Source organism: Manacus vitellinus, unplaced genomic scaffold (assembly GCF_001715985.3).
Source record: "Manacus vitellinus isolate BGI_N305 unplaced genomic scaffold, ASM171598v3 scaffold_16_pilon, whole genome shotgun sequence".
Lineage (NCBI taxonomy): Eukaryota > Metazoa > Chordata > Aves > Passeriformes > Pipridae > Manacus > Manacus vitellinus.
The window spans coordinates 15653018-15678399 of NW_021939189.1; the positions used below are offsets into that span (position 1 = coordinate 15653018).

Genomic DNA, 25382 nt, shown 5'->3' on the forward strand with positions numbered 1-25382 from the left:
TGAGCCTCCACACAGAGCTTTTGTAGTGCTGGAGAGGAAGCAAAGCTGCAGAAAGTAAATTAGTTTGCTTTCATGAGCTTCCTAAAAGCCAAAGCCGGTATTAAAGGTTGTGTCCAAAGTGAGCATGGAAGACCACGTGTAGGACTTCCAAACAAACTTGGAAATTGGAAGGGAAATGTGTTTTCTTGCTTGTAAAAGTAGATCTCTGGGGCGAACTTACAGCTTTTAGGGTTGGGGTGAGGGACACTTGTCTGATGCTTCACGTGCCTGTGACCACGTTGCCACAGATGTTGTGGAGCGCGTTGAAGGTGTCTGAAGAACCAGGCCTTTCGCTCCTCCTCGGTTTGAAAACATGAAACTTAAACCTCCTCCTCCTGGGCCCTGTTGATCTATTTGTAGATATTTGTCTCTAGAAAATGCATGCTCATCTGGTCATGCATTCCCAGCCATCTGCTCCTGGCAGCCTTCCAGGCCTCTCTGATTAGCATGAGGTTGCTCAGCACTCTCTCCGGGTTCCTGGCTCCAGCCCCTCCTCCATTCCTAACAAAACACTCGAGTTCTGGTGCCACTGGGGCAGTGGGTGGTTTTGATGTCGACATCTGGGTGCTGTGGAGGAGCAGGGATACGAGTGATTTGGGGTTTTGAGGAGCTAGAGCCTCCAAAACATGATCCCTGCTAATGTAACCTAGTGTTCTCTCTCTCTCTCTTTCTTGCAGTAGTATTTTACCTTTGAGTAACTGTCCCCAGCTGCAGTGCTGCAGGCACATCGTTCCAGGGCCTCTGTGGTGCTCCTGATGCCCCTCACCCACTGTCGAAGATCCCCGGTGGGCGAGGGGGTAGCAGGGATCCTTCTCTTTCGGCTCTGATATATAAGGTGAGAAAGATTTTACGTCTAAGTAATGACCTGTACCCGTGTTGCAACTGTGTTTGGTTCCTTTTGCAGTCCAATGGGAATAAATGCAGAGAATTCCAAGGTAATAAGTGGGAGAACAGGTAATTTTTCAGCGACTGAGCTGCAGGCAGGGCTCTCCTGCTTAAATATCACCTGTTTATTAAGAAAGGAGAGCCCATTGTGCAGCAGATCATTCAGCAGCCCTGCTCCCAGGGGCCTGTTGCAGCTATTGTCAACAGAGCCTGCATTATCAAAACATGAAAGGACTCCTGAAAATGTCTGGCAGAAGGAGGAAACGAGCAGCAGAAAGGTGAAACAACGAGGGAAGGGTTGATAAGCTCCTTTCTGTGCCCTGGTCTGGAAGGTGAAGCTGTCGGGGCCTGGGAGCTGCCTGAACCCAGGTACAGATGGGAAAGGCAGCCACCCACCTCCCAGCCTGGGGTGTTTCTAGAACATGTGCAAGGGCAGGGCAAGATCAGGAAGGTTCGTGTCTGCAGACTTGCAGGAGCACGTGGCTCTGTGCAGTTCTCTCATTTTTCATCCCTCTTTGTTCCGTGGGACCTTTCCTTCTGAATGAGATCTGGCTGCTCCTTCCTGTAGAATAATTGGCACTTGTGTGACTTTGGCTCACATCTGTCTCTGTTTCTGGGACAAGGGCTGCTTTTCCACATGCCAGGGATGAGGCAGCCTAAAATTATGCTCACCTTGCAAATTTGGCTGTTGAGCCAGGGGTGTTGTCATAGGTGTTAGACTTGATTTGTAATTACCCCGTGGGTGGCACACAGACGTTACATGATGAAAAGATACAGACCCTTCTGGGCCGCAGCTCCCAGAGCCTCCTCTTGGAATTCATGAGAGAATGCCAGACCTCACAGCTGCTTTCAGAGTTTCCTTTGGTGAATCTTTAACACGTTCCTCACCTCTGAGCCTCTAGTGACAACGTGCCATCAGCTGAATGCTCGAGGTGAATTGTCACAGATGTTAGAGGGGTGTGTACTCCAGAGAAGCAGCACAAGAGGCTCCTTGTCACAGAAAGAAGGTACAAAAAGAAGGTACAAAAATAGCTTCAAGAGGGCTCAGGACAAGTAATGAATCCTGTCTAGGTGAGAAACAGGAGACCCTGCAGGTGAAACTCCTGCCACCCAGCTTTGCCAAGCCTCGTGTACACCACCAGGCAAGGCCCAGAGGCAGAAAATGGGCTCAGTGTGGAGGGGGAGCTGGTGGAAGGAATCACAGTTCTGAGTTTTCAGTACAGCTATGAACTTGCAGAGATTTTGGCAGTGGTGTGTAGGCACGGGGGATGTCATCCCGATAGCTGCATCCCAGAAATATGGATGGAATTCTTCCTGGCTTTATTGCTTGACAAGACTAGCAGAATCTGTCAGAAAATCAGCCCCTTCTGTTACATAGAATCATGGAATTGTTTGGGTTGGAAAAGCCCTCTAAGGTATAGTCCAACTGCTCTCCAGCACTGCGAAGGCCACCCACTACACCATGTCCCCGGGTGCCACATCCACATGGCTGTTAAATCCCTCCAGGGATGGGGACTCCATTGGGCAGCCTGTTCAATACTTGACAACTGTTTCAGTGAAGAAATTTTCCCTAATATCCAACCTAAACCTCCCCTGGTGCAACTTCAGCCTGTTTCCTCTTGTCCTATCTCGTTCCCTGGGAGCAGAGCTTGACCTCCACCTGGCTCCGCCCTCCTGTCAGGGAGTTGTAGAGAGCAAGAAGGTCCCCCCTGAGCCTCCTTTTCTCCAGGCTGAGCCCCCCCAGCTCCCTCAACTGCTCCTGGTGCTCCATACCCTTCCCCAGCTTTATTCCCTTCTCTGGACATGCTGCAGCCCCTCAGTGTCTGTCTTGGAATGAGGGGCCCCAGGTGTGTCAGACCTCAGGTGGGGTTACAGGGGTTCTCTCTGCCCCCTTGGTTGCCCAAGTGTGGCAGTGCTGTAGTTACAGCAGCCTGAGCTTTTCAACCAGCAGCCATCAGAATGACCTGGAAAGGCATCTGGATCCAAAAGCTTAAGTCCTTTTTCCAGCTGTATCAGCTGTTGCAGTCCAAGGGATGACCTTTCCGAAGGAGCTGCCTCCTCCAGCACACACAGCACTCAGATACAGCAGCACTATGAATTAAACAGCTGGGGCTCCCTATAGGTGTTGGTATTTTTGTGTTAAGAGACTTAAATCTCAGCCCTCCATCCAAGGAGCTTTGCTGGAGCTGGGAATGCCACAGCAACATCCAGGATGTGCCCTGGCTGGCAGACTTGGCAGGAGGCTGCAGGTGCAGCACTTGCCAGCAGCCGGAGCTTCCGTGGCTCTCTACAGTCGCTTGGCCAGGGTGGATCATAACATCCTTTCTCCTGACCCTGCCAACACATCGGGGCCTCCCCCCCGTCCTTCCCAGGACATCCAAGGAGCTGAGCTGGGCTGGAAAACTTTGTGCTCAGGGAATTGGAACCAAGTAGAAGCTGGTCCTTGCGGCTTTGCATCGCTGAAACGGAGCCGAGGGCTGGAGAGCTGGTTTTGGGCAGCAGTTTGTAAGAGAGAGTCTGCTGGGGTTTTTTTTGCCCACAGTAACATGGCAGGGGGATTTTGTGGGGGGATTTTTCCAGGGTGAACTAAAACTGAGCGCTTGTTGTGTAGACAGGATTTTGCTTTGAGCAGCTTCCAAAGAATTTTGGGCTACTGCTGCTTCAGAGGAACAGCTTCTCTTCCCCAGCATCTCTGTTTGGATGCCTAGAAATAGCCTGTCAGCTGCCTGAGCTGTGTAAACATAATTCCCACTGAACCGGGGGAACTGGTTCTGTTAATCCCTGTGGTTGTGCTGCCTTTGGTTCCTGGGCTGTCATGGGGGGGTTTGGGGAACAACTTTGCTGGGTTTGGAGCACAGGGCAGAACTGGTGACAAGGAAGTTCCAAGCCAAATGGCTCGGAACACTTTTCCCCTCCTATGGCAGTGCTCCTGCCAGCCTTCCCACCCAAAGGCACACCTCTCCCTTCAACGTGTCAATCCCAGCCCTCTTTCCTCAACTTCCTCACCCTGGTTTTGGTTTTGTGAGTATGAGAAAAGCAGCATCTGTGAGCTGTTTCTGGAGAGAAGCCTCTTTTCTGGAACAGAGATGCTTTCTGCACGCTAACAACAACTGTAAAAGGCTCCTATAAATTCAGTGCTGAGGGATATGCACATAATCCCCTTGGATTTGGTTTTTTTAAATACGTCTGTAGTGCAGGGCTCAGCCCTGACTCGCTCTGCAACAGCCTGACCACACTGGAGCAGCTGTGGGTGCGTTTCTTGGTGCATTTGACTTAAAACTAGTGAGCTCAGCCACGCAGACTTCTTTCAAACTCCATGAATAAACTTATTTCCTACAGGATATTTATTCTGGTGAAGTGTAAACTTGTTTTTCAGATCAGCTTTGTGGGCTTTAAACGAAGGGCAGCTTCCTCTGCTCTGCTCACTGAGGCCAAGCAGCTCCCGATTTGCAGTGGGGTTACTTTGTCCACCAGCATTAAGGTCCTCGGTGGCCTCTTTGTCACAACAGTCAAACCAAGGGGCAGCTATTTTAAGACACGAGGTAATAGGAATTAAAGTGCTGGGACAGCAGCTTGAGGAGGCAGGAAGGGCTTGTGAGGAGCTGTTGAATTAATCACCCTGTTAAATTAAAATACTTGGAGGCTGGACGGCTGCTCCCCCAATGATTGAAGTGGAGGAAACCACTGCCCAGCCCACCTGTCGAGGAGGGAGGGACACATGGCTTTCCCAGGCATTCCCGTGACTCGGGAGCAGAGCACACATGACCCTGGATATCTGCTTTACTTATGCCCTTCAGAGCTGTGCAGGTGACTGGGAATGTGAGGGAACAGGGATGCAGGAGCTGTCACCAACACATGGGACAGTTCAGCTTCCCCTGCAGTGACAGCGTTAACTCAGGTCTTTGCTGTTTCACTGGGGCTCTTAGCAGTGAAACATGGAAATCATTACGGGGCAAGCCAACTGCCTGCCGGAATTGTCTGGAGGAATGGTGTTTTAACCATGGGATTGTTTTCTAGGAACTGCCGAACTGGATCTGAGATCCGCATGCTTGGCATTCTTGCTGGGGCAGGGCTGGAGAGGGACATGTGCCTTTGTGGTCTCTGGAGACGACCTTCTCACCAGCCTCAGATCTGCTCTGGGATCTCCCTGCGCTGTGTGTTTTCCTCTCTCACACCAGGAGGCAAACCATGGGTTGGAACATCTGGGAAAGCAATTTGTGGTCATCCCTGGAACAGAAGGGCTGTGTTGGGGATGGGGGAGGCACTGGTTTCCACTGGTCAGGCTGTGGCAGCAGAAGCTCTGCCATTGTATTGGGTCCAGTTGTGTTCTTTGAAGGACAGCTCGTGAACCATCACTACCCTTGGCTAGAAATCACTCTGAGGGCTGAGAACTGCAAGATGTGTCCCTGAGCCAGTGAAAGGGGAAGGGAAAAGCATAATCTTCTTCTCAGTAAAACCCTTACGCCATTTATTTGCATTTGCTCTCTGCAGTTGTCCCCTGGCTGTTCAGGACTTGACAATTTTGTTTTCCCAGGACGAGAAGATCACTGTTAGCCAAGATGTCCCAGTGCACGAAGGGAAGCCTCACATTGTCCACTTCCAGTACAAGGTCACAGAGGTGAAGACCTCCTCCTGGGATGCAGTGCTCTCAAACCAGAGCCTCTTTGTGGAAATCCCTGATGGATTATTAGCTGATGGAAGCAAAGAAGGGTAAGTTCAGGATCCCAGGGCTGCAGCCATGGCTCCCGGGGGGGAAGCAGGGCAGGGCTTTGCTTACATAGGTGATTGTGGACTCCCCATCCCTTAAAGTGTCCAAAGCCCGTTTGGATGGGGCTTGGAGCAACCAGGTCTTGTGGAAGGTGTCCCTGGTATCACTGGCAGGGGATGGTATGAGATGAGCTTTAAAGGTCCCCTCGAACCCAAACCATGCTGGGATTCCATGCTGTGGGTACAGGGAGAATGAGCTGAGCAATAGCAGCTCCATTCCTGGGTTGTGTGTCTGAAGCACATCCTGCTCCCATGCCTGCAGAGAACTGTCCTGTTAGGCCTTCATGGATATATTTTGATACTTCAGATGAGTTACCATTTTTTGAGTCCCAACACTAATGAAAAACAAGCAGTAAATGAGCAGATGAATCTTTGCATACTTAGGTATGGAAAGCCAACAAGCCTTTCTCTGATATTTTACTATTTTTTCATTTTATTCATTATATTTTTATTTTTATCTTGGCCACTTGACAAGTCTTATCCTGGCAGGTTTTCCTCTTTTTCAGGGAAAAAAACACCCCTCCATCCTATGGATGCTCTCCTCATCAGTAGGTGGATCTGCTCTTGGAGCGCTGCCGCGCTGGCGCTGGGCTCTGCCAGGAGCTCTGATTTTTCTCTTGGCAGAATCCAGTCATGTTTTGTCCAGACAGCTCAGCTCTGGGAAGTTTGTGTAAACGCAGCTTCCAGAGCAGCTCCTTCCTGCCAAGTGCTCTGCCAGAGGTCTCCGCTGCAATGGAACTGTGGCTTTGCTGGATTCCTTTGTGGAGCTCTCAGCTCCTCCTAAATCTCCAAGTAGGCTTCATCCCTAAGTGACGCAGGCTAATTAAGGAAAAACCCCTCACTGGGCACCTTCAGGAAGTGGCAGTGCTGTTGCTGTCTCACACTTGTCTCATTTGACCCCGAGTCCAGATAAATGTTTGTGTAATTTCTCCGGTTGGCCCGTAAATCTCCCGGCTCTCCGGGGAGCGGGTCCTTCTGAGAGGGGATTTATTTGCCAGTGTCATTGTGACTTAAAGCGCAGTTTTGTCAGGTTATTTTTAGCTGGGTGAAACAGCCGAGGAGAGGCCATAATTAAAGTAGTTCATTAACATATTAACAGAACCCTTGCAAATTTAATCCCCCCGTGCTGATGGCTGGTTAATGAGATGTGGAGTGAAGGCCTGTTTGTCACCGCTCTGGCAGCGCCAGTGGTTACAAGTGACAGCGGTGGCTCCATGTGCCACCCCGGGGGCTCGCAGAGGGGTTAATGCAGCGCCGCTTCCATCAAGAGGTGGCAGAAATAATCCAACTGGAAAGGCAGGAAGCGAGGATTCAGGGTGCAGCAGCTGTGCCATCCAGTCCATGCGCTCAGGAAACAGCTTTGCCTGTGCACACGCTTCTCCAGGGATGGTTTGTTCTCCTTCTCTGCCTGCCAGGAGCTCAGTTCTGAATGTTTTTCCTTCCCAAAAAGCACAGAATTCACGTCCCCCTGGTGTGCGTTGCCAGTGGAGGGGGATGCAGCCTGGCCTGGGACCAGCTGTGATGTTCTGCTTCCTGCCCACTAAGGCTTCAGTCCCAAAGCACCACGGGTGGGGAGGGTGTTCATGGCTGCCAGGACAGGGACTTGTCGGTTACTCACAGCAAGGACAACTCTTGGATCTGCAGGGCAGGAAGGCCATTGTTTCAGCACCCATTGTTCACTGGAAGGGGGCTGTAAACAGTCTTTGTGCCTGAAAACATCCAGTTGATAATTTGATAACACACAGAGGCTTCCTCAGGACAGAACTTCCTAGAGCTGATGTCCTTTTGTCTTCCCCCTCCTTGGCAGGTTGTCAGCACTGCTGGAGTTTGCTGAAGAAAAAATGAAAGTCAACTACGTCTTCATCTGCTTCAGAAAAAGCAGAGAAGATCGAGGTGAGGACTGGCCCCTGGGCTTGGGTTTGTCCTGACAGCCCACATAGTGCTGCTGGAGCTGTACAGAAACCTGGGAATTCCAGGGCAAGGCCCATGGGACCCTTCCTGTTGCAGAGGTTGTTACATGTGAAATTCTCACGGAAATAGTTTCTTGTGGAGGAAATAAGCCCTTTTTGGAGGGTAAGGGTGAGGGAGTGTTCTGTTTCTCCAGCAGGTCTGCTGGACAGCAACATCACAGGTGGCCCAGGGAAGCTGTGGCTGCCCCATCCCTGGAGGTGTCCAAGGCCAGGATGGATGGGGCTTGGAGCAACCTGGTCTAGTGGAAGGTGTCCCTGCCCATGGCAGGGGCTGGGACTGGATGAGCTTTAAGGTCCTTCCAACCCAAACCGTTCTGTGATTCCATGATAAGACCTTCTTTTGTGCCTTGCCATTAAATACTCTGGTGCAGAAAGCTGCTCCTGAATGACTTGGGAGGCTTTTCTCATCCAGAATCAGTTAATATTCCCCTTTTGGTAAGCAGTGAAGTCTCTGTTTGGCACCAGGCTGCAGTGATGTGGAAGGTGAAACCAGGGAGGAGTTATTAGATGGGAAACAAGCACTTCCAGATTAGTGTCCTGTAATTCAGCTGCTTTTTAAAGATCTCCTGGCACTTTTGCCCTTCCCAGATTTACAGGTAATCCTGGCCCTGGCTGGAAACTCTTACAGCTCCGGGGGCTTTAGGATCTAAAGACAGACGCATTGGGTGAGGAATTAAAGCAGGGGGGGCTGGGGGAGGTACCAGGCTGGGGACATGTCACTTTAAGTCCCACCAGGCACAGGCTGTAACCCAGCAAGTAATTCCAACCCCAGCTCTAATTTTACTCTGCAGCTTCATGAGCTGCACCGACTTCTCCGAAACGAAGGGCGTTAGTAGAGCTAAGCTGAGCTGAGCCCAGGAAGATGTCATCATCCCATATTACCATGCCAAGAATAATTTGCAGATTAAGTCCTGGCTGTTATGTCACCACCAGCGGCGCGGTTGCGTGGGTGACAGGCTGGGGACAGGGGACAGCCCATACCAGGGCTTGTTTGTAGGAGTTGTGGAGCACCCCAGATCCCGAGTGCAGCTGAAATTTAGTGCTGCCTGGAAGATACCTCCAGGAGCTCCTCTGCTTGGCCATTCAGTGCCCTGGAGCTGATCACTCGAGGGGCCTGTAGGAACCAGACATTGCACTGGAGTGACTGTCACAGGTCACAGGGAAGCCATCACTTCAGTAACAGTCACTGTGTCACAGAACCTTGTCTGGCAGCCCTGAGGTGTGGGGGCTTCTGGGCTGACCCCACTCGGAATTCCCATGTGTGAATTTCCAGGGGTGCTCCCAAGCTGTGCAGAGCTGTCTGGAGTTTGCACTGAGCTCCAGGACCTCCTCATGGAGACAGCAAGTGTCTGCCTACCTCCTAAGCAGGTTCCTGCTTGCTGCTGTCTGTCCTGCTTTAGGGCCCAGAGAAGTGCAGGATAAAACCTGTGGGATGGCCACATGTGTCCTGGGAAAGCAGGGCTGTGCGGCTGGTGCAGGTAGATGACCAACTGTCACTGTTTGTCAGAGGAAGGAAGAAACATGGACAAAGCTGCACAGCTCAAATCCCTTTCACACTTGGATGAGCACAGGAAAAGACAAAACCTCCTGCTGGAAAGGGCTGTCACCTTAACATAGTTCCCTCTCTGTCCAGGAAGCTCTGGATGTGCTCCCAGAGGGTGTTCGATGCTCTTGGATATTCATGGCTCAAGGGTGAGGCAGGTAAAGAGGATCATTCCTGGTGGTAATGAGTCTCCTTCTCTTTGGTAGCTCCACTCCTGAAGACATTCAGCTTCTTGGGCTTTGAGATCGTGCGGCCTGGTCACCCCGCAGTCCCGTCGCGGCCGGACGTGATGTTCATGGTGTACCCCCTGGATCAGAGCTCCTCCTCCGACGAAGAGTAGCTGCAGTGGGGACCCAACATGCTGTGGAGGGGAGAGAGGGTTCCACCTCCTTTCTTGAGGAAAGGGAAACCAAGTTTCTGTTGGACTGCAAGCGCATTTCTCATTGTTAGATTGGGCTGTGTATCCCCAGAGTTGACTCTCATTGAAACGTGTTGCCTAGAGAACTATCTATCACACATGTAATCATCACTAGGAAAAGGAAGATGTTTATGAACTGGCATAGAAGCTCTTCCCGTGCAGCTGCGTGGTGTGGGAGCCCCGGGGCCTGGGCCCTGCTCGGGGTGCAGCACCACCCCCGGGACTCCACCGGACCCACGGCGGTGCCTCCCACCTGCCCGGTGCGTGCTCAGCTGGGAGACAACGCTTTCATTTCCCACTCAAGACTTAAAGCAAATGGCCTGGTTTGGTGTGGGGCATGTGCAGGAGACGCTCGAGTTTATCCTTTAACACTACATTAAACCCCCCATGCGTCTCTGCTCCAATGCTGGTTTAACTGGTCTAACTTTTTTTCCCTTTTTTTTTTTCTTTTGAAACTTCTTGCTCTTCCAGCTTTTGTTTTACGCAGTCTTAACCCTGTTCCATGTTCCCACTGCGCTATCACGGCGTTCAATAAAAGGGGCATTCAGATGAACTTCACACACCTGGGGCTGCTTATTTGAGACAGTTTCCTGACGTGCACCATGATGGTTGGGATGGTCCAAAGAGCCAGAAAAAGCTCCTGCCTTTACACTTCACCCAGGATGGGTACAGAGCAGCCCTGGGCCCTCTCCTCTACTCCACCTTCCCAAAGGCATGAGCTCAAGGCTTGAGATGCTGCTAAAGGCTGTATCCAAACCAAAGGGTTGTGTGGGGGCAGGTAGTGGATGGTCTCCCCATCCAGCAGCTTTCCCAGGATGGGGCCATGGTGCTGGCAGTAGGTCACATCCCTGCCCTGTCTAATGCTGGAGAGGCAGTGCTCTGTCCCTCTGCCATGGGAGCTCTATCCTGGCTGGCTCTGACAGGCCCCAGGGAAGGGGGCTGCTTCTGGCTTTTGAAGGGCCCAGTTTTATCCCTTCTTACAGCTGGAGCTGCCCCTGCTCCTGCCCCTGCATGTGCCAGGGCCCTGCTGCCACCACATGGTGCTCCCCTTGGGCACATCCTGAAGGTGATGGGATGGGAACCACTTTGCTCCTTTACTAGTCAAGTGCAGGATCCTGGTTCATAGGAGCTGGAGTGAGGCTGATCTGAGCTCCTTAATGAGCTGTAGTGACAAGGCTGTGCCACTGCACGGTTCAGCTCTGACAATTCCAAATTCTCCCCTGCCCTGCCTCCAGCACAGGCAGGCAGATATGGAGGTCTCAGATCACTGGTGTCTTCAGAAACACCCTCAAGAAAATGTGGAAGGTACCTCTGCTGCCCCTGGGTGCTGCCTCTTGCACGGATCAGCTCCGTGGTGGAGCTGGAGGAGCCAAGCCCTGCCCCGTGGCACCCCCCGCTTGCCCAGTGCCTTCCGGGGGGCAGTGGTGGAGGGCAGGACCTTGGTGCCCAGGGGTTCAAGCCTGGGGGGTTCTGCCCCAAATTATCCCCTCTGAGTTCAGCTGCAGCACCCCCAGGAGCTTTGAGTGCCAGGGCAGAGTGGAGGGGCTGGATGCAGGGGCACAGGGATGCAGCCTCAGACCAATGAGGCTGCTTGAGCCCTCTCACATGCCGCAGAGATGGGGTAACCCCCTCTCCCACCCCCAAAAATCACTGGCCACAGCTTTTGGGGGGTAAAGGACCAGACTTGGGGGGAGCAGGAAGAAAAAGCCACCCTCACAGGTTTGTGATTGTCTCTTAAAAAGATTTATTCTCCCTCCTTGCCCAAATGTACAAAGGCAAGAAGAGTACAGTTTGTATATATATATATTTATATATATATATATATAAAAAAACAAGGAACTCGGTAATAATGTACACTTTACAGAAGGGCAGAGTCAGGAAGACTGAAATGAAACCCAACACAGCAACGCCAATGGAAACAAGAGCTATAAACACCAACGGTCCGACGCCCTGGCCAGGGGCCGGGCAGTGGGGACCCCCCCAGTGCGGGGGCCGGGTGAGGCCCCACGGGCAACAACTGACCCAGAGAACCCAGATACGTCAAACCTCAAACCTATTCTGCATAAACGGTTGTTTCATTTAACACCTAAAGGGAGACTCAAGTGGGACCCAACTGGGAAGGTGGGGAGCAGCCCCCTGACACCCTTCGACTGCCAACAAAGCCCGTGGCACCCCCCAAGCCCCCCCTGCCCCAACACCCTCCTCTGTGCCCCTGGGAGCCGCTGGTGGGCCCCGGCCGTGCTGGGAACCAGGCTGTGCTGGGAACCAGGCTGTGCTGGGAACCAGGCTGTGCCGGACCGGCCGAGGCTGGAGGTAGGAGCAGCCAGTGGGACACTCCTCCACGGGTGTGTTGTGGGGCTCCCTCAAGCACCCCGACCCCTCCAGTCCCCAGCCCCGTGGCTGCGTGTGGCTCTGGAAGGGGCGCGGGGCGGGTGGAGCCGCCGCTGGGCACAGCCCACCCTGTCCCTGCGGAGCGTGCTGGGGCACACAGCCCCGCCTCCTTCCAAAGACAAGGAAGAGTGGGGGAAAAATGAGTCGAACAAGAGCAGGCTGGGGCCACCGCGCTGCCAGCACCTGAACCAGGGCCGAGAGAGCCAGAGCCTCCTTTCCAGCTGGGTACAGTGGGATGGGGGAGAAATGGGGAAAGAAAACAAAACCCAAAACAACAGCTTTCAAACAATTGCTTTTTACAGTATGTACAGAGCCCGGCGGGCAGAGCATCCCCGTACAGCGGCCCTCGGGGCCGGGTGCGACATGGACACACACACACGACCGAGACCCACGGCCCCCATGTCCCCCCAGCCGGGCAGCAGGAGAGGGGGGAGAGCTGGGGCGGCCCAGCCGCTGCGGGGCCGAGGTAGAGCATCGGCCCAGGGAGAGCTGCTCTGGGGCTGGGGGCAGAGGACCAGAAAGCCCCTGTCCTCGGTGCTGGGGAACAGCCGGGAGCAGGGACCGGCTTCCTCCAGGGCCTGGTGCCCCCAGCCCCGGCACGAGGCCAGAGCAGGGACCAGCACAGCCCCACGTGCCTCTGGCAGAACCTAAGTGTGCTTGTTCTTCGCTGCGCCCTGCCCACGGCCTGGGGGAGCCGCCCTAAAAGCAAAAGGTGGATAAAAAGGGGAGCTACAGCCACCCCCCAGCAGGATATGCTGCCCCAGGGTTCGGGGAGCATTTGCCAGGGTAGGGGGGCAGAGGAAAGGCTGGGGGTGTTGCCGAGTTACAGCTCAGAAACCAATTCGAAAGTGACGGGCAGGAGCTTCGGGCAGGTCTGGACTGTGCACGGCACGGGGTACCCCAGCAGCCCCAGGTGGGGTGACAGGCACAGCCCCCAACTCTGTGCCCCACTTGCCCCCAACCCCATGGAGCCCTGGCCCCCCAGGGCAGTGGCTGCTTCACTGGGGCAAAGAGCTCCCCCAGCTCCCTAGCCCTGCTCCAGCCATTGGCCACACCAGTGGCTCCTGCCCATGGACACAGAGCAGCAGGTGCTGTGGGCTGCAGGACCAGATGAGGGACTGGGAGAGGGAGAGCTTCACATGCAGCACACCCCCGTGCCCCACGGCTCTCTCCGGCCAGGCTGACACCACCTTCAGGCTCACAACAGCCCCCCCCAAGCCCATTGTGGCTCCATGTGAGCCAGCCCTTCCTTTCCTGAGACCCCACAGCAGGCTCAGCCCCACACTCCGAGCCCCCGCCTGCCCCCAGTCCCATCATGAAGCAGCAGCTCGAAGAGACACGGTGGGGTCCCAAATCCATCAAGAAACCTCAGTGCTTCTGTTTCCTCTTCATATGCACCAGACGGGCAAGACGCCTCCATCCCGAGCGCTGGTGCCCAGTAGAATAAATATTTCCGCAGGCACCAGCTCACCCACTCACCAAAGGGGGTGTGGGGGACAGTCAGTGTGTGTCCGACAGGGGGGAGAAGACAGAGTCTGCCTCGGATCACGGCAGGAACGTCAAGCAGAACAATTAACACCATTCAACTGATGTCTAAAGGAGTCTCCAGCGCTTCCCCATGTGAGCCAGTCACATGTCTTGTACAGCCCAGGCATCCCAGTGCTTCACGTCCTGCCACAACCCAAGGGCAAGTCAGGTCCCACGAGCCCCTGGGGCGATGGGCGGACCCTAAACCCTTGAGGGCACCCCCTTCGTGCCCATCCCAGCAGGAGCAGAGCCTTACCGTTCTCACCTCCGGGGAGGTGGGTATAGGGAGGGAGTAGAGCCTTGCTGGCTGGCAACGATGGCTGTAGAGGAGAGACCTGCGGAGGAGAAGTGGCGTCAGGATCCAGCAGCCTGGGCCAGGCACCCAGCCAGACCAGGGAACAGCACAAGGGCTCCCACGGCCCAAGGGTGGGTCCAGCTCCCTCCCAGCTCCCCTGAGCCCGGCCCCAGCTCTCACCTGTTGCATAGGGCAGGTTGTACTGTGCCGGCAGCAGCGAGTACCCGAGGTGGTGGTGGTGGTGATGCGTCGAGAGCAGGCGCTGGGAGGGCGATGTGCGGGGTCGGTCGCCGCTCCGTTCTCCTGCTCCAGCTCCCCCGACGCTGCTGCAGCTCCCGCTGCCCCCCACCACCCCACAGCCACTGCGGTCCCGCTCCTGAGATGTTTTCTCACTTATCTGGAGAGGAGAAAGCAGACACACGCTTAGGGACGCGATCAGCCACCCCAGGGCACATCTCAGGGTGATACTCCCCACCTTTGCCCAAAGACCCCCCATGAGGTGACCAGGCTCACAGCCCAAAAGCCATGGGGAGGACACAAGTCCTGTCTGAGGGCAGCTCTTTTCTCACCATGTCCAAACTCCGTCTCCCAGCTCAGCCCAGCAGAAGCCATGGGATGGAGACAGCCCCTGCATATCACCCACTAGCTCCAAGGCTATGGACAAGTGTCACCAGGTTCCTGCAGGGTTTGGAGGAGCCCCAGTGCTTCCCTGGGCCAGCCCTGCCCACAGGTTTGGCTGGTCCATCCCAAAGGATTTGTACCGTGGTAATACACCATGGCTGTGGGTCTCCCACAGCAGCAGGTACAGCAAACCCCATGGCAGGCGGAGCTGCTCCCAGCTGGGTACAGAATCCCAGGACTGTTCCACAGAGCTGGGCGAAGCCAGTGTGCTCCTGACCCTCACCGTGGGTGATTTGCTCTTGTAGTGGCTGGCGTGCTGCTGCAGGATGTCCAGGGCCTTGGACTCTGAGCTGGATTTACAGCTCACGCTGGGGCTGGCTCGGGACTTGTCGCTGTCATCACTGCCGGATGCCTTGCTCCCATATGGAGAGAAGGAATAGCTGGAGGGTAGGTATGATCCTGGGGGGAGAAAAGCAGTCAGAACACAGGGAGGATTCAGGCAGTATAGTGGGAGCACATGGCTCTGTATGTGTGCGAGAGGATGTCCTGCAGCTGCCCCCCATCCCGAGAGCAGGGACAGCTGGGAAGGGATGTCCCCAGGAAGGCCCTGGCTCCCTACCTGGGTAATTCTGCATCATGACGGTGGGCATGGCGCGGTAGCTGGGGTGGTTGGGGTCGTACGACTGGCTGTAGGAGTAGCCGTGCATGTAGGGGATGTAGGACTGGTGCTGCGTGAGGGGTGAGGACACAGGGACATGGACACTGGGCCTGGGGTCCTTCCCCACCATGCGAGGCTCCTCAGGGGGGGTCAGCTTGCACTCGGAGCTGGTGCTCTCCTTCCCGTCCTCCTTGGATGTGGCTTCTTTGCTTCTACTCCTTTCTTCCTTCAACTTTCGGTCCCTCTCCTCTTTCCACCGCTCATCCTCCGTCTTGATGTCCGAGTACTTTGCCGGGTACACATACGTCCACATCCGGGGCTCGGCTTCCTGCAAGAACAGCCAACCATCAGAACACCCGCCTCCCCCCAGCCCTGCCTGTCCCAAACCCAGCCTGAGTTTGGAGGAGACCAGTGAACTCCACTCCCCTTCCCCGGGCTCTCCTTGGCCCATCCGTGGCCTCACAGCCCCATCCCTTTTCTGGGCCCCAAGGGAATCTCACAGAGTCCCACCACAAGCAGAGGACAACACGTGTTCTCCAAGGTGATGGTCCCAGTAGAACCCTGTGGCAAAGCCACGGTGAGGGGCTTCCTCCAGAAGCAAACACCCAGCTGGGCTGGTAGACAGGGCAGGGCATTACCTGTCTGTACCAGAGCACAGGGTCCACCTCCGCTTGCCGGCCACACTCAGAGCCAGCCTTAGTCTCGGCAGCTTCCTTCCCGAGGTGACTGGCCTCGCTCAGCTTCACCTTGAGCCCCTCAGCGACCTGGCTGCCAGACAGCTTGGACGAGTCCTCCAGCTTGGGGATGATGACAGATTTGGCCATGTCAGGACCTCCCTGCTCCTTGGGCTTGTTCAGCCCTGACTTGACGAGGTCTGTGAGGCTTGGGGCTTTGGTCAGTGTCGGTGGCATTGGTGGCTTCTGCTTCCACTCCTCTTTGAGCGCTGCCTCCCTCTCTTTCAAGCCCAGGTCTGCCTTCTTCTCCAGTCCCCGCTGCTGCTGCTGCTCCAGGCTCTGCCGCTGCTTCTGCTGCTCCTCATACTGCTGGCGGTAAGCAGGGTTGGTGCTCAGCAGGTGAGCGTGGTAGCCCTGCTCATTGTAGCCGTAGGGCGGCACGTAGGCATACTGGTTGTAGTAGAGGGACTGCATGTACATGTTGGGGCGCTGCTGGATGACTGAGGGCTGCTGGCTGGAGCCACCACCAAGCTCTGCCTTCTTCTCTTCGCAGCCTTCGCTCTTCACCTTCACGTCTGGGTTCTCCTGCTCCTCGTCCTTCTTCAGTTTCAAGGCCTGTGTCTCAGCCACGGACTGCCCGCCGGGGTTCAGGGGACCTGGGCTAGCCTGGGGGTAGCCTGGGGAATAGTACGTTTCAAAGCCTTGGTAGTAGGGAGACTCTTTGCTCTGAGGTTGTGGGGGGAAAAGAGCTTTTTTGGCGCCTTCCTTGACCAACTGCTCCGGATCCTTTGCCTTCACGCTCTCCAGCTTGCCTTCCCCGTCCTCCCCAGCGTCGGAGATGTCTGAGTAGGCCGGGCTGTTGGTCTTCACTGAGCTGGCCTCTGCCCCGTTCTGGGTGACAACATGCAGCGGGGTCAGGGGCTGGGCTGGGTTGGTGTTCTCCAGCCTGCTGGCACCACCGATGGAGGGGCTGGGTGCGTTGTCGGTGAAGCTGTAGATTTTATCCGCCTCAGCCTTGATGCTGGCGAGCCGGCTCTGGTGGGGGTCAGATGAACCATTCAGCAGCCCCTCGCCTTTCATTCCCAAGTCGCTGGATTCCCCCCGGAAAGGGCTCTTGCCTTCCTCCGCTCTGCAGGCTTTGCCAGGAGTCAAAGGGTTTTCCACCTCCTTGGGCTCCTTCTTCTTCTTGTCTTTCTTCTTCTTTTCCTTGGAAGGGGTGAGGGCAGGGTTGACAGTGAAGGGCTCTCCCATCACTGTTGGCTTGGGCTGGATAGGTTTGAGCTGGGGGCTGTTGGGCATGGTCTGGACCACGGTGGTGGCGAGGCCGGCGGATGAGCCGGGGCTGGCGGTGGTGAGGGTGGCAGTCTGGAAGGTGTAAATTGGCTGCGGGGGGATGGCTGGTGCAATGGGTCTGGCAGACTTCAAGCTTTTGGAAGGGATCTTCTCCTGCTTAGCACCAGAGGCCTTCTTTGACTTGTCCTTATCAACACATCGCTTCTCCAGAGAGTCAAAGTCGTCATTACTCGTCTCATCAGCCACCGACGGACCATCCTCAGAGCCATCATTGGACAGAGCACCTGGGTCCGTGTCCCCCTCCCCACCCACCTTCTTCTTACAGGGGACCTTGGTGCTGAACTTGCTGGATGGGGAGGGGCTGTGGGGCTCCATCAAGCGCACCTTGGGAGTGGCCGAGCGAGCCGGCGAGAGCGAGCCCTTCTGAGAGCCGGCGGCCCCATTGCAGCTCCCGACGTCGGCGTGCAGGGAGGGCTCCTCACCATACTCGCTGTCCACGTCCGCCTCCAGCTTGCTGTCATCATCTGTGTGCGCGTGGGCCTGGTGGTACTTCAGCCCATTGATGTGCTTGTACTTCTTGTTACAGTTGGGGTGGGGACAGTCGATGAGGATGGGAGAAGGGCAGTTGCGGTCCAGGACAGCCGGCTCCACCTTGACCGTGGCGGGCGGCACGGTGGCTGAGCCCATCGAGTTCGTGCGGATGCGTTTGCTGCCCTTGGAGTCCTCCGAGCTGGAGTTCACCTCCATGTCAGAGAGGGGTTTGCTCTTCCGCTTGGTGACGGAGGAGGGACTGGCCTTCACGTCTTCGGCCGTGCCACCAGGTGGAGTGCGGTGGTCCGAGGAGTTCTGGCTGCCCCGGCGCCCCTTGCTGTTGGCTCCTGCCCGGGTCTTGCTGCTGTTACTGGTCCCTTTGCTGTCCGAGGCAGCGGCCGCCTCGTTCACTGGCGTGTTGCTGTTGGGGCGCATGCGCTTGCCCCTGCCCCGGCCATTGCGCATCTCCAGGTCGCTGGTGGGAGAGTCACAGAACCTGCCGGGAGGAGGACATGGGAGTTTTAATGGAGAGATGGTCATGCCCGTGGCACGGTGGGGACCCCCTTCTTCCCCTTGCTACCAATCCCATAGACTCATCCCCCCACTGGCCAATACAGAGGAACTAGAGAGGTCCACCAGGATGTGCTCAACCATCCTCACTTCCCCAGGACAACAGACCTGTGACTGCGAGGGCAAAGAGCCACGGGAGCAGCTCATTTGTGCAGGCAGGAGATGCCAACCCCTGTGGCAGCCCCACAGGCACAGAGCAGAGTGTATGGGGGCTGTATGGGGCTGGGTTTGCCCTCAGTGCCCGGAAGCCCCCAAAGCCCACCACCCACTTACCGGGGAGGAGCCCAGTCGTGCTGTGTGCAGTCCAGCAGCGTCCCCACGTACGTCTTGTTCCTCCAGGTGACATTGACCACCAGCATCCCTGCAAGGCAAGGGGAAAGGTTCAGATGGGGCCAGGTTTGATCTAGCAGTGTCAGGGACCTGCCTCTTCAGATAGGCAGGAGGAAGAGCTCAGCTCTAGCGCCGGAGGAAGGCAGACGAGGGATCTTGGGCTTTTGGGAGAGGTGAGACTCTCTTTTGGGAGAGGCTGGAGTGGCACCAAAATGGAGCTAGAGACCTCTCAGCTCATTCCCTCTCTCAGCACGGCTCTGGCCGGCATCCACTCAACCTCTCCTCCTCTTCCCTATTTTCGTGGGGATGCTAAACCCAGCCATCCCCAAAAGGCTGTGGGATCTGGTGGGGGGCTGAAGATCCACTATAGCTGCATGTGCATTCAGGTAGGGTAAGGAAGGCAATCTCTGGGGAGTGAGGGCTGAGAAGCCCCCAGGGGAAAAGCAGAAAGCCCTCAGCAAGCCTGTGGGCCCCAATGTGGAGCTGCAGACACACCAGTGGGGCTGTGACACCCTCCGAGTGTGGCCATGAATCTCATGGCTCTCTGGAAAATGTCATTACTGCCACTAGATGGCAAGCTGAGCTCAGCATTCCCGCTCAGGCGACTATCCCTGGCAGGAAAACCCAATCCTGGTGGAACAACCCCATGTTGCTTTGCTCCAGCATCTCTAGTGACACCCCTTTGCCCTATATCTCCACCTGGAGAAGCATCTGTGAGGCCACATCCTCCTCTTTCAGAGCAAAAGCATTCAGAAAACTCAGGGTTTCAGCTTTCTCCCACTAATTCAGAAGAGGAGCAGCCTGGCTCACACCCATGCCAAGGCCGTGGACTCTCAGCACCACTTTTGGGAGGCAGAGGGGTCTTCCACAGCATCCCTCAGCAGTGGGGCACCTCCTCCCTGCCATAAATTGCTGATTTCCACACTAGTAGAGCGGATTCCGTTGTGCCAAGCACGTTTATCCAAGCAAGGTAAAACTCGGGAGATAGGAAACGCGTTCGCAAGGGTTGATAAGCGCAGTGAGATATACGGCCCCGGGAGATGGATGGAGCTGAGGGAGCCTGGAGCAGCTGTGCCTGAAGCGTGTTTATAAATCTCAGCCCACAATCCCTGTTGTGCTGTGCCAGCAGCCAGCTGCAGACTCCGGCATGGATAATACATGGAGCCGAGGCCCGACATGTGGGTTTCCCTCAGAAAGAGAAATGAAATTCAGACCTTCTCTTTCTCCTTCTCCTCCAGGAAAACATTGGGAGCAGGTCATGGGAAGACACAGTGCCAGCACACGGCCAAAACCCACAACTGGCTCATCCCTGTGAGCAGGAATGGCTGGGTCCTGCCTTTGGAGGAAGGTGCTGGGGACCTGCCTTAACATGGACATGGGCAAGATATGATGATGGAGATGACCTGAGATAGAAACCATGGCCCCACACATGGAGGGATGGATAGGAAGAGGGGAATGCTAGTCCCAGGTATCCCAAGAAGGGCACATGGAATGTGCTCTTCTATCTCTGTTCCTCCTAATGCAGCGTTTTTTTGGCAGGCAGGAGCCTGTCCACCTTTCCTTAAAACCCAAAGAAGCTGCTGGCTGCATCCTGTGCCCCAACCCAGCCCCACCATTCCCAGGACACCCCTGTGGGGCTGCTGTGGGATGCTCCCAGGAGCTGCCCAAGGACCTGGCAGCCACTGAGGAGCAAGCAGCCCTAACCTGGACCCCACCCCTCCCAGTCCCTCTGCCCTCCCTGCCAGTTCAATCCCTCTTTGAGCTGGCGAAGCCCACCTGCGCCACTGGAAGTTAATTGCATGACAAGCCACTGGAGTCCCTTGTGTATCTCAGGGCCAAAGTGTGATATTAGAAAGGAGGTGCTGGCGTTTTTTCACTCCCTGCCACCACAATCACAAGAGAGAGATGAAAGAGGAAAGGGCGAAGCGAGCCAGCACCGTCCCTCCCTTCCCTGTTGGAACACCAGCCCTCCAACACACATCAGCCTATATTTAACCCACTGCAACCAATCATACCAAATCCCTTCCTAATCCTCCAACAATAACCCAGGACAATTTAAACCCTGGGATAGATCCTAAGCAGCTTTTTTCACCCACCATGTCCCCCTCCCGTGGCAGAATGATGGGCAGGCACAGGCATGGCAAGAGTGGGCAGTAAGGATGTAACACTCCCGCGCCTCCGAGAATGGAGATGCTCTTGAAGAGGAGGAATCCCACTTGGATAACTCCAATCCCACCTGGTTTCATGGGAAGATGACACCTTTGAAGCTCTTAAGGAATCAACACCACTCAAGTCTGGGTGCAAACCACTCAGCACCCTGGTCACCAACTGTTCCCATCACTGCACAGTCATATTCTGGCTGGAAAAATTAAGGGTGGATGATAGTGTAAGGTTGCCATCCAGGTTGGCAATGTATGAAAAAATCCTGGGATTATGCAGGATGGAGGACAATGCTTTTTCACTCGAGGACAGGAGATGCCGCTATAACCAGAGCCAACACATGCAGCCGACCAGAAGCAACCAAAGGAAACGTCAGGGCTCGTCTTCTGCAGGGCTGGCTGGATGTGAAATCCTTGCTCCCGACGGTGGCAACCATCAGCAGCCGGCAGAGAAGGATCTCTGTGTGAGTTCACTGAATTACCACAGACTAAAAATATCGGGGCTGTGGGAAATGGCAGGACGCCTCCAAGGCATGCTCCGAAACGGTGGCTGCAGAAGTGAGGGGTAATGCAGACGGACAGGCAGACAGGCACAGAGCTTCACGGTGGGATGAGGAGCAGGGGAAAAGGGAGGGGAGAACAGAAACTGCTCTCATGGCACTGCCAGAAATTTGCAAGGGAGAATGATTTTGTGCTCTCTGCCTCAGGGATATTCAGTTTATTCCTCCTGGCATGGCCATCATAAGCCTCTCCTGATTTCCATCCAAAAAAACCCATACAAGCAAGCTCTCATCAGCTTTGCTGCTGTCCATGGGGGTCCATGGGATTTTCAGGCAACTCTGCAGCTCTGGGGATTTTGGGTTGAGGAAAGTCACAACAGAAGAACAGACTGATGGGGACAGGGAGGTGGGGGAGCCCCATGAGTGGGGGGGTGCCGATGCTCCTCTGCAGTGCTGCGTGTCCCAACCCCCAGCCCGGCTGTGCCTCAGGTTCCCCACTGAAGGTGCTGCATCCTGGAAAGCGATGGGGCTCTTGCAGACCTGGAACCAGCAGTGCCGGCGCTGGGAGCTCAGCAGAGACCTTCCGCAGGTCTCCTCAGAGCACCTTCCCCCAGCAGATCCTCCGGTCCCTGAGATGTGCAGAGCAGGGCTCTTGAACATTCCTGCTTCTTGTTTCCTTCTCCCAGATTTTGTAATGTGTGATGTCCTTCTCCCTTGGAGCACCATAAAAAACACGTAGCTCCCAGCTGCCTTGATCCAGATGAGTTTTTCCATATGGAACAGATGGTGAAGCAGAGAGGGCAGAGGAGTGCAGAGGTCCCCATTCCAAGCTAGACATCCCAGACTTCCCCAGCATGGTCCATGCACTCCTCTCTTCCCAATAGCTCAAGTGCTATTTCTAATATGCTTTTTCCACGGGGAACAACTTCTGTGCTCACATCAGGGGCCACTGCAGCACTCAGTCCTGTACCAATCATTGTTTCAAAACCAGTTTCCCAGTAGGGAGAGGGGGAAGGCAAACTGGGCCCATCCCTGTCCTCCCAAAGCACAGGGCAAGAAGGGAACCCCACTGAAAGCAGCTCACAGGAACACAGATTTCAGTTCAGCTTCCACTGAGGATAAAGGCAGTCACAGTGAGGAGCAGCCAGGGATAAAAGCCAACAGCTTTGTTCTCTGCATGGAATAGCGATGGGAGAGCGGGAGCAGATGTCCAAGAGGAGCGCATGGATACCTGGCTGAGATGACTGTCAACCAGCCTCCACCACTGCTGCTCTCTCACCTTTGTGCTTCCAGGCTTTTTCTGCTTCCAGACACAAGTACAAGGAGCTCACCCCGCACTTCCCAAGGCAGAAACCTCCAGCACCCCAGCAAGGCTGGAGGGAAGGCCGGGTTCCAGTGCTTGCCGTGGGCTGCTGAGCCACCTATTCATCCCTGTGTTCCTTGGCAGAGCCTCAACAGCAACGAAAACCCATCAAAGAACCTGGGAAAGCAAACCAAGCTGTGCGCAGATGAGACGAGCTCCAGTGGAAAAAAAAGATTGGATTGGCTTGGCAAGAGAGCTGAGAGGCTGATCTCCCGCCGAGTCGATTTTGAGAGCTCTGCTGGTGTTTTTTAATCCAGCAGGAGATTTCTGCTGCCTCCCAGGGTTTGAGCGTTTTTGTGACAGACCTGCGGGTTGCCAAGCAAAAATGAAGTCAACTCTGTTGAATTCCCGTGCCGGCTGGCACGGCCTTTCCCCAGCACCTCCGGAACAAGTCAGCTCTTGTCGAGAGGCAGAGAAATGGCAGCTCAGATTTTTGCCCGCTGTCTGAGCAAGGAGAGAACACAACGAGCGGGGCTGACGCAAGTATTGGCCCGTTACTCCCTTTGCCGGACGGATTACAGGCCGCTCCCACACGGCTCCTCTGTCCTGACCACCCAGCTGGTGGCGGGAAAGCCCAGGACGTGCCAACAAATGGCACAGCAGGGACATGGGAAGGAAGGGACTGCCACAACTCCACTGGTGGAGAGCGAGGAGCTCTGTGACACTTACCGTCCTCCGTCTCCTGCCAGACGATGCCCTCCAGGTTCACGCTGGTCCCGGGCTCGCAGGGGCCCAGGCACTCGGGCTCGGTGGCCAGGGCCACGTCGCAGGTGTTCACTCCCACCGAGCGGGTGCGTACCATGATCTGCTCGCACGGCGACGAGATGTCGTTGTTGACCACAGGCACGAGGAGGTGCAAGGGCAACACCGCGGGCGTAGAGACCGGAGACTCCATCTGTGGGGAAGGAGAAACACGTGGTCACCGTCAGGAATACTGTCGGGAATATGGAAGGGAGAACAAGTATCAACAGGCATCTACGTTCCTGGAGAACCACAAGCCCAGGGCTGCCACCTTCAGTTGACGTCCCACACCCTGTCAGAGGACAAGGATCTCACAGGGCTGTCCCACCCTGGTGTGCCCATACCCACGTAACCCTGGGGAGCCGGCGCTTTGGAGTCACAGAGATCACACCCAGAAATCCTGCAGGAGATATCTGTGCTCCTGCTTGAAAGAGCTTCTGCCAAGTTCCTTCCCCGACGGCTTCCGTAATCATCCCTGCTGGGGATGCCTCTTGGCTATGGCTCAGATGTTAATGCAGCCAATGACTTTGGACCTGATGGCTCATTAGAAGAGCTTCTGCTCAACTGGCAGGACAGGACAAACGAGTAGTGGTCTCCTTCCAGCACCAAATATACCCTATGACCACCTGAAGACGCAGTCGCTTGGATCATATCCCTCTTCCCTGTGCAAGTGTCTGCTTTAGAGCCTGATCTAGCCATTGTGCTCTCCTTGCACATGGAAACCACATTCCATGACCAGAGTTGGGCTTGGAAAGCCAACAAGCCAACATGCCAAGTGAAAGCCCAGCCAAGCCACCCTGCCGCTGACAAGCCAAGATCCTTGGCTGCTCTGCCACGCGAGCAGATTACAGCAATGTCAGGAGCAGGATGGCTGATGGGCTGATTCTGCACTGGCCAAGGGAAGGGCTGGGGGCGTAACTTCCTGTCCTTCAGGGTTCACCAGCCAAGCCAGGCACAGCCAGCCAGCCCCTTGCCTTGGCTCATGAGGATCTGCAGCAGCTGTGGGCGAGCTGCTCTTCCTCAGCTCAGACCTTCTCTCTTCACCATCTGGATCTGGATCAGATGCTGGGTAACCTCAGAAGAGAAGCAGGCTGAGGAAACTCATCACATCATCAGCGAGCACTCACCTGGGCTATGGTTTCAAGCAGGGGAAGATCCCTCTAGAGCACCCAGTATACTACACCCAGAGAGTCCCCCTAAACCTCTGCTGAGGGAAGACCTGGAGAGCCCATGTTCATGGTCACCAAATGTGGGTACGACACCAGCCTGTGACCACTTCCATCCTTGCTGCTGACTTCCACCCTGGTCCTGACCAGCTGCCAAGTTCACCTGCTCCCCTCTCTTGCTCCCACACCTCTATCCTTTAATCTGACTCCAGCAGAACCTTGCACGCCCAACCTCACCCGCCCCACACGACACAGCAAGTGGTTAGAGAATCCCACCTCCTCACCAACTCCTGACCCCACAGAGCCTCCCTGCATCCCCAGCGACACAAATCTCTAGGCATAGGAGCAGGGAGGAGAACATCACATCTGCCAGCGGCTTCTGCCTGCTCCCACAGGGGTGGCTGTGGGCAGGGGGTGCAAATGTGACCCTCGTGGAGAACTGTGAGACCTTCTGGCTCAAGAAGTGGATTTGCTCTTCCAGTGCAAGTGGACCAACTCTCCCTCAGGAGCCCAACCTCACCTCCAAGGCTGCCCAACTGCATCCCATGGGATTAGAGGAAGGTGGTTTTGGCATAAAACAACCCTAGGAGGCTGCCAGAGGAGCTGCCAAGAGGCTCCCACCCCCAAAAAAAATCACCCCCCCAAAACACAGCAACCTCATCTCGCGCATCTCGCTGGATCCAGGACAAGATGCTCCAAGGAAGCGTGAGGCTCCTTTGAAGGGGCTCCTCAACGCCACATTTTGCAAACCACAAGCCACTCTCCAGCAATAGGAGAGCCAGGGAGGAACCAGGCAGGATTGCCTGGCTCAGGTGGGCACCAGAAACAGCCCAGGGGGTGATGGGGACCGCTTGCCCCCATTTCCCCCATCGCCCTGGGAGCGGCGGCTGCATATGCACGTCAAAGACCTGTGGGTTCTGAAACCGTTCAGCTTCCTTCCA

At 55.5% G+C, this 25382-nt stretch overlaps 3 protein-coding genes across 3 annotated transcripts in view; 1 reads left to right on the forward strand and 2 right to left on the reverse strand.

Annotated features, from left to right (window-relative positions):
- The first annotated feature begins 124 nt into the window (after positions 1 to 124).
- On the forward strand, positions 125 to 10184 carry OAZ2 (ornithine decarboxylase antizyme 2). Its single transcript, XM_029958807.1, is given in 6 exon segments — positions 125 to 138; positions 717 to 792; positions 794 to 874; positions 5459 to 5634; positions 7499 to 7584; positions 9411 to 10184. Coding segments are annotated over 6 exon segments (567 nt in total). The 3' UTR covers positions 9545 to 10184.
- Positions 10185 to 11346: 1162 nt separating this feature from the next.
- LOC108639112 (translation initiation factor IF-2-like) lies at positions 11347 to 12819 on the reverse strand. The gene is made up of 2 exons (XM_018069851.2): positions 11906 to 12819; positions 11347 to 11871 (listed from the first exon to the last, which is right to left on the reverse strand). The coding sequence occupies exons 1-2, from the start codon at positions 12789 to 12791 to the stop codon at positions 11702 to 11704; spliced, it is 1056 nt and encodes a 351-aa protein (XP_017925340.2). The 5' UTR covers positions 12792 to 12819; the 3' UTR covers positions 11347 to 11701.
- Positions 12293 to 25382, reverse strand: part of ZNF609 (zinc finger protein 609) — a 47295-nt gene continuing 34205 nt past the window's right edge. The window contains exons 2-9 of the mRNA XM_029958733.1: positions 23204 to 23429; positions 18456 to 18543; positions 15753 to 18108; positions 15076 to 15442; positions 14740 to 14915; positions 14016 to 14232; positions 13797 to 13875; positions 12293 to 13684 (exon numbers count right to left, since the gene is read on the reverse strand). Coding sequence (XP_029814593.1) covers positions 13802 to 13875; positions 14016 to 14232; positions 14740 to 14915; positions 15076 to 15442; positions 15753 to 18108; positions 18456 to 18543; positions 23204 to 23429 — 3504 coding nt within the window. The 3' untranslated portion in view covers positions 12293 to 13684; positions 13797 to 13801. The remainder of the gene's footprint in view (positions 13685 to 13796; positions 13876 to 14015; positions 14233 to 14739; positions 14916 to 15075; positions 15443 to 15752; positions 18109 to 18455; positions 18544 to 23203; positions 23430 to 25382) is intronic.